We start from the raw sequence: 13,009 nt of genomic DNA on the forward strand, positions 1-13,009 counted from the left end.
GTCTAAGGCCAGCGTCAGTTTCACGTAGAAAATGAAAGACTGCATTGATATTTTGTTGGTTTGTATTTGTGTTTTAAACCCTTTCAAACCTGAAGTGGCTTGAATTCTTTCAAAAACATGGGCAATGAGAATTTTTAGAGGAAATCACCCAAAATCAGTGAGAAATTACTACAAAAGTACAAGAAAATTACCCGAAATTTTAGCACAAAAAAAAACAAAAAGAAAAGAAAAGGTAAGAAAAAAAAAACAAAAAAACTATTAGCTCAGGGTTTAAAGGTTTTAAATACTTGCAAAAGGTGTCTGAAAGCAGTACTAGAAAAAGTGATGTCAATCCAGGTTTCAGAGGATTAAGTAACATTTTCCAAATGTCTCATGCCAACAACGTCTTGACATAGAACAACAATATTTGATTGAAAGGTATGGGAACAAAACCCAACGTGTGGAAAACATTCACAAGACATGAAATTCTAACGTTAAAGATTTAAAATATTGTCAACCTGATTTTTATTCCAACCAAAATTTAATGTCTATTCGATGTAAGACCCATTTGGATTTAAACCAGATACATGGTTGCACGTTAAAGTACATCGTCATGCCTCCTCGTCGGCCACAGTCATGGCCGTCCATCCCATTCTTGTGAATGTGATATCTCAAGGACACCTTGATGGAATTTCCTCAAATTTAGTGCAAACGTTTACTAGGACTCAACAAGCAACTGATTCAATTTTGGTGGTCAAAGATCAAGGTCAGTGTGACCTCACAAACATATTTTTGTCCATAAGTCAAGAATTCAAATGCTGATTATGACAAAATTTCACACAAAGTCACTGTGACATCATAATGCTCTGCATAAAAAACTTTCCTGGCATTGCTTAGTGTCATAATTTTGGAACAGAAGGGGAGACATTTGTTCAGATACTGAATTGGTGACACTCGTCTTGTGTGTCTACTTTGAGACTGTGCTGATTGTGTCGATCTTCTGTGCTGCCGGATGAAGTCTGTGAAGCTAGTTTTCAAAATAAAGCACAAATGGCTTCCTTTTACTTCATAATCAAGTGTTTTTGAAGAGTTTTTTATTGCAATATCACCCTGAAAACTGATTTAAAATGAAACTATATGACAATGTTTGTGTCTGCAGTGTCTCCTCTGATTGGCCGGTACTGCGGGACCAAGATCCCTCCAGAGATCCAGTCGTCCTCCGGGCTGCTGTCCCTCTCCTTCCACACAGACATGGCCGTGGCCAAAGACGGCTTCTCCGCTCGATACAACATGACGCACAAAGAAGTCAGCGACTGTGAGTGCCAGATAACTTTTAGCCAGTGTGTGTGTGTCGGTTTGTTTACCCGTTTCTATCGCCACCTCTATTTTCTCTCTTTCAACAGCCTCTCCTTCGTCATCTCTGCTGGCACTCGTCTCTCTTTCTTCATCTCTCACTCCTCTTACCCTCTCGATCTTTTCAGCTTTGCCTACTTTAATGCTATTTAAATCTCTCTCACCTCTCTCGGTCTATTTTGCTCTCTCCTAAGAGAGCATGGTTTCACAGAAGCAGGCTCATACTTTTTTCTTTTAGAATATAAATTAACTTAACCTCAATTTACCTTGGCTCACCTGTTGGGCTGCTCTTTGGCTCCTTTTGCCCTTTCTCTGTCTGGATTTACCTTTTCTCTGTCTTCAAGTGTATAAAATACAGCTTAGAACTTCACTTTCGGCCTCTTTAAAATGTTCTTGCATCTGTCATCTGTTTGACTTCCTTTTATTCTTTTTTCCCTGATAGCTTATTTTCCTCCTCTACTGTAAAGTCACCAAATATACATTCAACACCGCTGTCTCCATCTCTTTCCAGCGTTCCATTGTAGCATGGCGCTCGGCATGGAGTCTGGGAAGATCAGCGACGATCAGATCACCGCTTCCACAACTTTCTACGACAACCGCTGGCTGCCGCGCCAGGCTCGCCTCAACAACGACGACAACGCCTGGACGCCTTCAGAGGACAGCAACAAGGAGTACATACAGGTCAGTTTTCCATCCATGAGATCTTGCAACAATTCCAGCAGTAAAGTGGAGAAGATGCATGTGCAGTGAGGACATACAGCAGGACACACACACGTGCTGAAAGGAAATAGAGGAACTGTGAACTGATGATAAGGAAGTGCTTCTGCGCTCTCAATCTTTTCCTGTCTCGCGTCGGCATGCATACGTCGACACACACACGAGCGCAGAGCAGCCCGTGATTGATGAGGGCGCTCTTCAGGAATGCATCCGAACACTACGCCATTGATCTCTGCCTCCAGCCTTCCTCCCCTTTACACACACCAATACACACACACACACCACCTAAGCTCCCGCAGCAGTGGGCCACAGTCGGTGTCTATCCCCTGCTGTGTGTGTGACAGATAGAAACAGCAACCGGTCTGTCTCCGTTATCTACATCAGCGCTATAAATCCCTACAGCAATCTGCACACTCCTTCTATTGCTCAACTCTTTTCTAATCCATTTTATTTTTATTAAATAATTTCCCTTTTGTTCCTTTTTCCAGGTTGACCTCCACTTTTTGAAGGTTTTGACAGGCATTGCCACACAAGGGGCCGTTTCCAAGGAGACACAGAAGTCCTACTATGTCACTACCTTCAAACTGGAGGTCAGCACCAACGGGGAGGACTGGATGGTGTACCGGCACGGCAAGAACCACAAGGTAGGAGTTTATACACTCACATAAAAACACAAAGGGGAAAAAACGCACTTCCCTCATCCAGGATATGAACTTGTAGCTACAAGACTGCTTTTCTCCAACCTTTACACAACCATCATGATACCTTCTCCAACAACAGAGGCTGCTGTGTGCATCCAAAAGCCATATCAACATTCCTGAAGGAGTCGTTCCCCTTCCAGGACTGTTTATGAACCTGAGTCATGAACCCAGTCATGACGTAGAGAGAGAGAGAACAGGAGGGAGGAAGAGATAGAGATAGAGAGAGGTGGGGAAGCTGACAAACAAGAACAATGGAGTCCTCTATGTGCCCTTATCTGGGGCTTGCTATTCATCATCTCTCTCGCGCCAACACACACGTAAACACACACACACACCTGGGGTTGTGAAGTCAAACCAGGTGTGAAGTGAGGAAGTTCAAGAGTTTCATGGATTTTTAATAAATGCTGTATTCAGCGGTAATAGCTCTGATGGCTTTCTGGAGATGTTGATGCTGAGGTTTTTAATGTTACCTGTTGTTATTGTCAGGGGGAGTTTTTAAACACATCATTCCACAGGCTTTGTATAATCATGAAAAACCTGGAAAAGTCATGGAATTTGCAAATAGCAATTTCTAGGCCTTAAAAAGTTTTGGAAAACTAAATGTACTGTGATAGATTTGGAAAGGTCATGGAATTTTGTTTCACAAACAACTCAATATGTTCAAAGACTGTCAGAAATGTGAAAATAAGTTTGGTTTTTACGATTTCTAACAGATACCTGGTGCTTTTGGTGTTTTTTTTTTTTTTATAGAAAACATGGTTTGGGAGGCAAGTTTTCCTTAAAAACTGCCATATTTCCCCATAAAAATTGCCAGTAGACAGTACAGAAGACAAAGTCACCAATTCTTTTCTTTAAAATTGCCCATTTTTTTTTTTTTAAACTTTAAAACTTTTAAAAAAAATTATTTTATGTAAGAATCCGTCAAAAAATTCGACGAGCAAAAGCAAACCAATCCATTTTTTTTTTTTTTTTTTTTTTTTTAATTTGCCAAAATCAATTCTTGAAAAATCTGCAATGAAAAAGAAGAAATAAGGAGGGTCATTCAGAGAATGTGTGTTCTTGAAATTTTCCCTCAAAGTCATGGAAAGTGTTCCAATCAAGTGGATGAATTTTAGATTTTAACTGATTTATAGAATACCCAGATATCTTGGAGAACATGGAAAGGAGCTTGAAGACTTCTGGGCTGGGTTCAGTGCTTTGCGTGTAAGGTTTGGCCTGAACGTGTTTACAGTGCAGGTTGTTGTTGTTGTTGTGGCGTACAGTAAGCCGTCTCCAGGGGATTTGAACTCTGTCCCTTATATCTGGGTTAAGGTCACTGCGGATTGCAAGAAAAAAAAAAAAATAGAGAGTGGCAAGGGTTGGGGGAGTGTATCGAGGGTTAATCCACATACCAACACAGACTGGGGGCCCCCTTCTGTGTGTGCCAGTGATTGGTTTGGGTCGGGCCGGTGGGGGGTATCTGATGTGGTGATTATTGAGCGAAACGTGGATTTGACTTAAAAAGTCAACATCTGTGCAATTTATTAGAACCCCCCTCCCAGATGCCCCCCAGTCGTCCACATACACACACATGCAAAATGCATAGACCCCTCCTTTAAATAACCTTTGGCTGATCTCTCTGTCTGGAGATCTGTGCGTGTGTGCACATATGATGTGTGCCTGCCTGTCTGTCTGTAGCATGTAATCTGAGTCTACTAATCCGTCTGAGTAAAATAACACTTTCAGACATGAAAGCAGACCGATGCATCGATGGGCATTCGGGAGAGATGCTGCTCGCATGAGCGGTCACTTTGGAAGTTTTAAATTTGGTTATGTTTTCAGCTTTTAGAAAGTCCAGCAGGAAATAATAGATCAATGAGAGATTGCAGACACATTCGACTCAGTATCAGCTGACCAAAGAGCTTCTGAATATTCCTCTAAACCCAAGTTAAAACCAAGGAAACTATATATCAATAAATATACATAATATACACTATATACTAAAAAAATAAAAATATATATATATATATATATATATATATATATATTACTGGTAGTTTCCTTGGTTGAAACCAGAAATCAAGCTTGTTACTTTACTAATGCAATCAGAGATGTCAGTTTGTTTGTTTGTTTGTTTGTTTTTTGCTTTTAATAGCCCAACACTCATTAACTGGTAACTACCTGGTTAATCTTTATTTTTTTTTATTTAAACTTTTCTTAAAAGAAGCAAAATTACGTAAAATACAAGTTTTCTTTTGGTGGTGCTCCATTCTTGGGTTTCAAAAAGTTTGAAAATAAATGCAAAATACTACTAGTTAAAGTTGATGGTCCCTCCCCTTAGTCGAATCAACAATATAACTCCATCCTTAGTGTTTTAAAGTTTTTTGTAGTGCCTCCTCCGTTTTACACCACCCCCTCCCAGCTTAAAAATGACAAACAGTCCCTATAGGTTGAGATTCTCCATGTTTAACTGATTAATGGTTAGCTGTTGACATCTCTAAATGGAGCATTACATCATCTATGTAAATGTAGATAAATGCCATCTGTTTTTGATGATCATAAAGAAAAGATGACAACATTTATTCTGTGCATGATCGGAATAAATGTTGAATTATGTTTCAAAGCCGCAAGGATTTATTTTGCATCATTCTCTGATGTATAATTTAAAGATCTCAGATTACACAGGATAAAATTGTCTTTGTATTTTTGCCGACCTCAGACAGTGACGGATGGATACGATTCAAGAATAACACTTTGACTAATCTGATCGCACACAATGTGCAGTCCCGGCCTGACTTTAAAAAGCCAAAGAGTTCACCGTACCCTTCACTGTCCCCTGTCAGCCAGGTCCTCCTCCGGACCCTGTGGGCTGCGTTTGAGTCTTCCGTGACTGCTAATCCACCAGTCTTGTCGTACGAACTCCCAGTTAGCCCGTCCTAAGCCCCCCAAAGAGCCCTTAAGTGGTTGAAACTGAATTCTCGTCAGGGGGTGCTGTAATGACTGGGATTTGGTTCTTCTAATTGTCATTTAACAGTGAGCTCAGAGCTAATGTGGCTTTGGGAGAGTACATGTGCGTGTGTCAGTGAAGCACAATATGTGTGTGTTTGTGGAAGGTTGAGCCGTGAGTGAGTCTGTGCATCAGATATGAATCACCCGTGAATAAAAGGATTGGCTTGGCAGTTCTTGCCTCACTGTGTTTGTTATTGGGGGAGAACGTGTTGCCATTTATTGTCAAGATTTGTGTTCTTATTTGCTGTGTTAACAAAGAGCGACGGATTTAATGCCAATAAAGATTATTTGACAGAATGAGAGGCGGAGGGAAAGAAAGGAGCTGGGAAAGGAAAGGCATTGTGGGAAATGGCACTTTTTTTTTTTTGTCAAGCAATGGAAGTGCTGTCAGAAGAGAAAAACACCAGCGCTGCAGATTGCAATCACCTCAGTCACACCAGCAAACACGCTTTGTGCACATGTGTGAGTTTGTGATTTTTTTTTCTTTTCATTTTTTTGCACGCCAACACATTTTCACTTTGACACCCATGTGACTTGTTAATTTTAAATCACACTACTCACATATGCACCTCATTACTTGATGAGACGCTGGCACTCTTAGGAATTGCATATCTCACACACACACATGCACACAGATACAAACACACAATCTTTTTTTTAGATACACACCCAAACAAATTAACATTAAATACACACACTGTCATTCGTCTGTGAGAAAAATCCCATCAGCCCCAGTGCTAACCGAGAATTATTATTGAAAAGCATTGTGAGGCTAAATCTGTCCGACACACACGCACACACATACATAGACACACATGCTTGTACTTCTACCTTTGTGAGGACCATCATTGACATAATGCATTTCCTAGCCCCTAACGCTCACTGCAATCATCATAATTAAATACATAACCCCAAACCTTACCTTGGCCCTAAGCCTAATATTATTGATCCTCAGCTAAGCCACGCCCCTTTGTGATGGTCGATCAAGCAGTCAAAGCGAGCAAGGCTCTCACACTGTAACTAACGGCACTCCCTTAAGAAATATTTTCGAATATTATGGTAAATGACACAGCGATTTCACAATGAAAAATACAGATGGGTCTACAATATGTGTTTAAAGTAATATATATATAGGATGTGTTAACCTCACTCAGCAGCAAAAACTGGTTTTAAAGATAAAGCTAAAGCCTAACAGAGAGATCACAGAGTAAAACTGAAACACTGGTGTTGTTGTATTCAAGACCACTTTTAAAGAGTCTCGTCTCGGTATTGAGCGCATTTTGACTCAGTCTTGTCTCGGTCTCTGACATTGCAGACTCTGGACTTGTAATCAAGACCTGTCGAGACCACACGGATTTATTTGTGGACATAATTACTGTGATTGGATGTAAAACTTCCTTCTTTAAATCCAGCTAATCACATCAGTCATTTGTAGTTTCCTTTTTGTCACTGATACCGGCTGCCACCCATTATAGAAAGGAGGAGGAAAATTGTTTTTTTGTTTGTTTTTGTTTGTTTTGTTTGTTTTTTGTCTCGGTCTTGACTTACTCAAGGCCCTTTAAAGTCTTGGTCTTGTCTTGGTCTGGGCACACTCTGGTCTCAGTCAAGTCTTGGTCTCAGTTAGTAGTAGTTAACGCTATGAAACACCATGTCGCCTGGCAAATGAGACAGAAGAAAGTGAAAATAAAAGTAAACTTTGCTGATATTCAACCAGTTGTGTGTCATCGCAGTGTGTTTAAATAAAGAGTGTTAAGCTTTCCCCCATGTTGCTGCCAGCACCCGGTCCTTCATCAGACAGGTGGAGGACAGGCCTCTGCTCTCTGCTGCATTATGTTTTTTCGCCCTCACTATGTAGCATGTACCAGTGAAGACACGCACACACACACACACACACACACACAGTAACCTGGAAGAAAGAGAAAAACAGCCCACACAGCATTTCAGCCTGCTTCTCCATCACAGCGTGTCACATACCCTCTGACACACACACACACACACACACACACACACACACACACACACACACACACTTTGTTTTTTACATCCTTCAAGCTAATATAAACATAATTCCGCACATGCAGACAGACAGACACAATATTGGTACAAAGTGCAAGACTTTGACATAAGACAATTTCTAAGGACCACTGCTTCAACCTCACACACACACAAACACACACAGTGCTAGTTCCTTTTAGAGGCAGTTGTGGAGAGCAGCCAGCTGGAACCAGTTCCTTCTGTCAACATCTTCATACCGAGAACGAGGGAGAGAGAGGACGTCTGGAGCAAAGATGGAGGATTGAAGGGGAGAATGTAATGGCTAGAAAGAAAGAGACAGAGGGAATAACTAGAGCAAGAAGACGGGGATGACGAGAGTAATGGACAAAGAAAGGGACTGGGACCGGGGGAACAACACTGGGATGAAAAAGCGTCCAGGAAACGAATAATGTCTTGCGCAGAGCTCGCCGCGTCTCCCTGCGGTGCCATCAGCTTGAAGGAAAACACTGGCAGAGGAAGGAGACGTGCCAAAAACACACAACTGAGACAGAAAAAGATGAATCATCTATCTATCCACACATCGTTTTCCAGGCAACAAATTTTCTTCTCTCTAACAAGACTCCAGTGAAATTGAGTCTGTTTAGGATAAAGAGAGGATGTTTACGATAAGACATGTCTTTCACGGTGACCTCGTTCTCCGGAGAGGTTATCAATAGTTAAATACCCATGGTGCCCATGTCCCGCCAATGTCCACACAAAGGAGTCTGGTCGCCTGCTGTGTGTGTGTGCGGGGCTTCGTTATATTTTCATGACTCCACACTGGGAGACACAACATGACGGCGTTAATTATTCAGCCCACCTTGCCAGCACGTCACGTGACAGACAGAGCATATACAAAAAAACACACTAGTCGTCAGGCAGATTACAGATGTGGCGCAGACAACAGACTGGCAGCTTTGGTCCAGCTACAACACGAGCTGACGTTTCAATTCACATTCCTAGTGAGTCAAACAGTAACCACAGCGTGGTGAATGACCAACCATCTGCTTCCCCAGGTCACTGACCTTTAACCTTGGAAGTAACAGGTCAGAGGTCACATGGGTGACCTCTCAGGTACCCTGACAATAACTGGGAGGAAGTGAAGGAGACAGAAGAAGCTGACTGACACTTCTCATTGTCTGTCTCTCTCCCGTCTAACTTTGTTCTCTCTCCGCTCACATCTAAGAAAAATGGAAAGAGCCTCCTGAGAGCTGATTCGTATTGAACAAATTGTGTCAGTAATGTTAATGCCATATTGTCTGCTTTTATCCAAAGATGAAAAACAAAAGGAAAGCAGCTGGAGATGTTGTAATGCATCAACTAATGGCCTTTTAGTCGTGACGGGCATCTCGAACGACTGGAACATCAGACATTTCTGGGAAGGCAAATATTTTACAGACCTTTTGGAACTTTACACTTCTGAAACTAATTTCTGCTGCTACAAGACCGTCTTACCACTTCCCCATAGCACTGCACCATCTTTTAGCGTCATTTCCATTTAAAGGTGAATGGATGAATTGGTTTACAAAAAGATGTGTGTGTGTGTGTGTGTGTGTGTGTGTGTGTGTGTGTGTGTGTGTGTGTGTGTGTGTGTGTGTGTGTGTGTGAGATGAGCCAAATATGAAAACCTTATGTTGTCGTGATATCAGATCAATACATTCCTCTTCTTGGAAAAACTGACCCACGCGATGGCACTTTTACTTTAAAGGTGCAGTATGAAAGATTTAGGTGGATTTAATGGCATCTAGTGATAAGTATAGCAGATTGCAGCCACATGAAACTTTTCTTAATTAAAATTCTTTTAGTGCTTAATGTTCAGGAGGTTTTTTTTACATGAGCTAAATTATGCAGAGGACTCTTCCTTTCCAAAAACAAAGCAGGTGATTTAAACTGGTAAAAACACCAAATAAAGCCGTTTTGTGTTAAAATCAGTGTTTTCCTACCCTGTTTTGTTCACTTGCCCAGCGCCTGCTCATGAGCTGCTCATGTATTTTGTGATCCATAAGTTTAGCAGATTTCTACTGTGAGACGAATTATCCACAGAGGTCCCTTTCTCCCTATATAACTAACAGAGCAGGTGATTAAAACCAGTAAAAACACTGAATACAGCAGTGTCACATTACAAATCATTGTTTCTCCAATGCTGTTTGGCCTGAAGGAGTCGGGCCACTTGTCCAGCGCCTGTTAATCTTGTTTCTCTGATAGCTTAAGATCCCAATATTCAGGAGGATTTTGCTGGGAGCAGAATTATCCACAGAAGTTTCTTCCTCTCCAAACAAATGGACCAGTTGATTTTGGATTGGATAGATATCTCTAAAAAACATGAGAGGAAGACAATGAACAACTTATCAATAATAGCCTAAAAATTAGCAAGGAATTTTTAAAATGTTACAAAAAATTACTGGAAAATATAGAAAAAAAACAAACAAAAAATGCCAATGTATCCCCCTAAATCCAACACACTTGAGCTTTAATTTCTTCATTGAGAAAATGAAGCCAAAGTTCAAACTATTGGCAACAATATTCAGTCATTTGAAGAGTTTCCGCAGAGTTTTGTCTCATCATGAGATAAATTCTTGGACAGAGAACTTCCTGTTTTAGTGATGAATCTGTTGTTCTTTCCGTCCTACTCGCCACCACTCCCTGCCTCCTTCTCCAAATTTCTCTGCTCCTGCTCCTCATTCAGATATATCCGCTGCCCTCCGTTCAACCTGTTTTTTCTCCTCTCTCTCTCTCGCTCTCTCTCTGTTTCTGTGTCTCTCTCTCCCGCCTCCACCCCTCTCTTCATCTGTTTTTAACTATTCTTCTGTGGACTCTCCCTCCCCGCAGTAATTTTTTTTTGTTTTTCCTGTCCTCCCTGTGTCTTCCCTCCACGCTGCTCTTTGTTTCACCGACAGAATATCTGGGAGCGGTTGAGATGGGGCCGCTTGTGTTCGAGGCAAACCCCTCCATCATACACTCGTCTTTGTGCGAGCATGCGTGGGTGTTTACATAACCCCCATAAGAGCCCACATCCACTGTTTGGCCTCTTAGGTAAACATAACGGCTGTCTGTCCTCAATCGAGCCGCAGATACAGCGCAGATAGACCCGCTTATCTGTTCAAACACTCACGCTGCTTTGTATTACCAGTGTCAGCTCCACTTGATTAAATCAGGCCATGCCCAAAATCAAATAAAACCCCTCGAGTCGGATTTTGAAGTCATATCTCTCATATTCCCACTGGTTGTGGAATTTCTGGAATATCATTTTTTGGAGGCATACGCCAGACTGGGAATTTAACAAATAGGTCACTTTATACCAATATGGCAGAGCGATATTAACTGAAGTCACACTGTTTATGACTTATAATGAATAACAACATTATCAAATCAAGAGGGAATCAGATTTTTAGGCTCAGGGAGCATGCTTTGGTTTGATCATCCTGTGCTTGGATTAGAGTAAAAGAAAAATCATGTTTTTTTTTTTTTTGTTTTAAAAAGTGATGCCTTTGATGTTTAATTCAGCTGCTTGTAGCCGTTGTCTCTCCTTTGTGTGTAGTGATGTTTGTCAGTGGGTTTTTTTGGTCTGCTGTGGCTGCTCCTATCAGGCGACCCGGTCGACCACAGACAGATAGAGCGAATGACACTTAACAGTCACTCAGTCGGTTTAAAGACACTTCCTCTGCTTATCTGAGTGACGGAGTGTGTGTGTGTGTATGTGTGTGTGTGTGTGTGTGGGTATGTGTGTGTGTGTGTGTGTGTGTGTGTGTGTGTGTGTGTGTGTTTGTGGCTTCCTGTGGTTTCCTGTCCCTTTGTGTGTGTGGTTTCAGTTTGTAGCCACCAAAAAGAGGCTACATGTGTTGAAAGAGGATGTGTGCAGAGATGTCAACTGTAAGGTTTAAAAGAAGAAGCTTAAAGGAGGTGTTCAGACGTCTTCAGAGGGACGCGGTAATGACACACAGAAAGTGGAGGGAACTTGGCAGAGTAGGAAGAGGAAGTTTTTCAGTTTGTCCGTCCATCCATACATAGACTCGTCCCATTCCTGCCTGCGCAGTATGCAGTTTGTCAAGAGCATCTTGAGGGAATCATTTCAAATTTGTCACATACGTCCACGTGGACTCAACGAGAAACTGATTACGTGTTAGTGATCTATTGTCAAGGTATATAGAGAATATCTTCAGCTTTGGCACAAACGTCCTTTTAATTAGTCTTTTATTTTGTCTTTTAATCTTATCTTCTAATTTATCCCTTTACTTATCTTTTTATTCTGCCATGATCCTGCTTATTATTATCATTATTATCAATGCTCTGTGTCTCCTGACTTTATTTTGTTATTTTGTTTTCTGCTTCTAATCTCCTGTTTAATTCTGCCTCAACTCTTATCTCTTGTCTTCAGCATTATTGGCTAACTTCAGTTGTCAAGGTCAACCTCACAAAATATATTTTTGGCCACAATTCAAGAATTCATCCGATAATCATGACAAAATTTCACACACATGTCTAAAAGGATAAAATGATAAAAGTGATGATGTTTTTTTTGTACAAAAGGTTGAAGGTTAACTTCATGATAATGTTTTGCAGAAACACTCTGGCTTTTATTTAACACCATAACTCAGGAACAGAAAGGGGAGACATTTGGTCAGATACTGAATTGGTGACTTAACCTTGAAACTGTGCTGATTGTAGACATCTTCCATGCTGTCGAGGGGAAGTCGTGTGTGAAGCATTCATGTTCTCACAGACATGGATGTAAACTATAACTACATCTGGTATGTGGAGTCATACAACAGTGAAGCAGTAATTATTTTCTAATTATAAACAGGAAGTTATGGTTTTAGAAACAAAGTGTGACAAAAAGGATAGAAAGGAAAACTCATGTCTATCATTGATTGTCTTCATCAAACGCCCTTGAGCATCATGGGATTTCCACCCAAAACAGGAAGTAACTTGATCACCCTAGTTACACTTGCCCTCTGACCCCCTGCTGCCCCACCCCGCTGCTTAAGAGCAAATGGAAGGAAGGGAGTGTTCATAAAGGAGAAGTGAATGTTGATGCTTTGGGAAGTTAATTTCTCTCACATCCTGCCCACCTGCACGGATTTCCTACGTCTGACGGCCAATCATGTTTAGTCGTGTCGGGTCATGTCTCCCACTGCTTTGTACGGCCACCAGCAGAGAGATGTGTGGAAGTTTCCATGTGAGCGAGGAGCAGCGTGTGTGTGTGTGTGTGTGTGTGTGTGTGTGTGTGTGTATGTGTG

At 41.3% G+C, this 13,009-nt stretch overlaps 1 protein-coding gene across 1 annotated transcript in view; it reads left to right on the plus strand.

Annotated features, from left to right (window-relative positions):
* nrp2a (neuropilin 2a) overlaps positions 1 to 13,009 on the plus strand; it is an 87,116-nt gene that overhangs the window by 41,413 nt on the left and 32,694 nt on the right. The window contains exons 5-7 of the mRNA XM_042512909.1: positions 1,139 to 1,294; positions 1,844 to 2,013; positions 2,538 to 2,693. Of these exons, the coding sequence (XP_042368843.1) occupies positions 1,139 to 1,294; positions 1,844 to 2,013; positions 2,538 to 2,693 (482 nt within the window). The remainder of the gene's footprint in view (positions 1 to 1,138; positions 1,295 to 1,843; positions 2,014 to 2,537; positions 2,694 to 13,009) is intronic.

The sequence above is a fragment of the Plectropomus leopardus genome, chromosome 24, assembly GCF_008729295.1.
Source record: "Plectropomus leopardus isolate mb chromosome 24, YSFRI_Pleo_2.0, whole genome shotgun sequence".
Classification (NCBI taxonomy): domain Eukaryota; kingdom Metazoa; phylum Chordata; class Actinopteri; order Perciformes; family Serranidae; genus Plectropomus; species Plectropomus leopardus.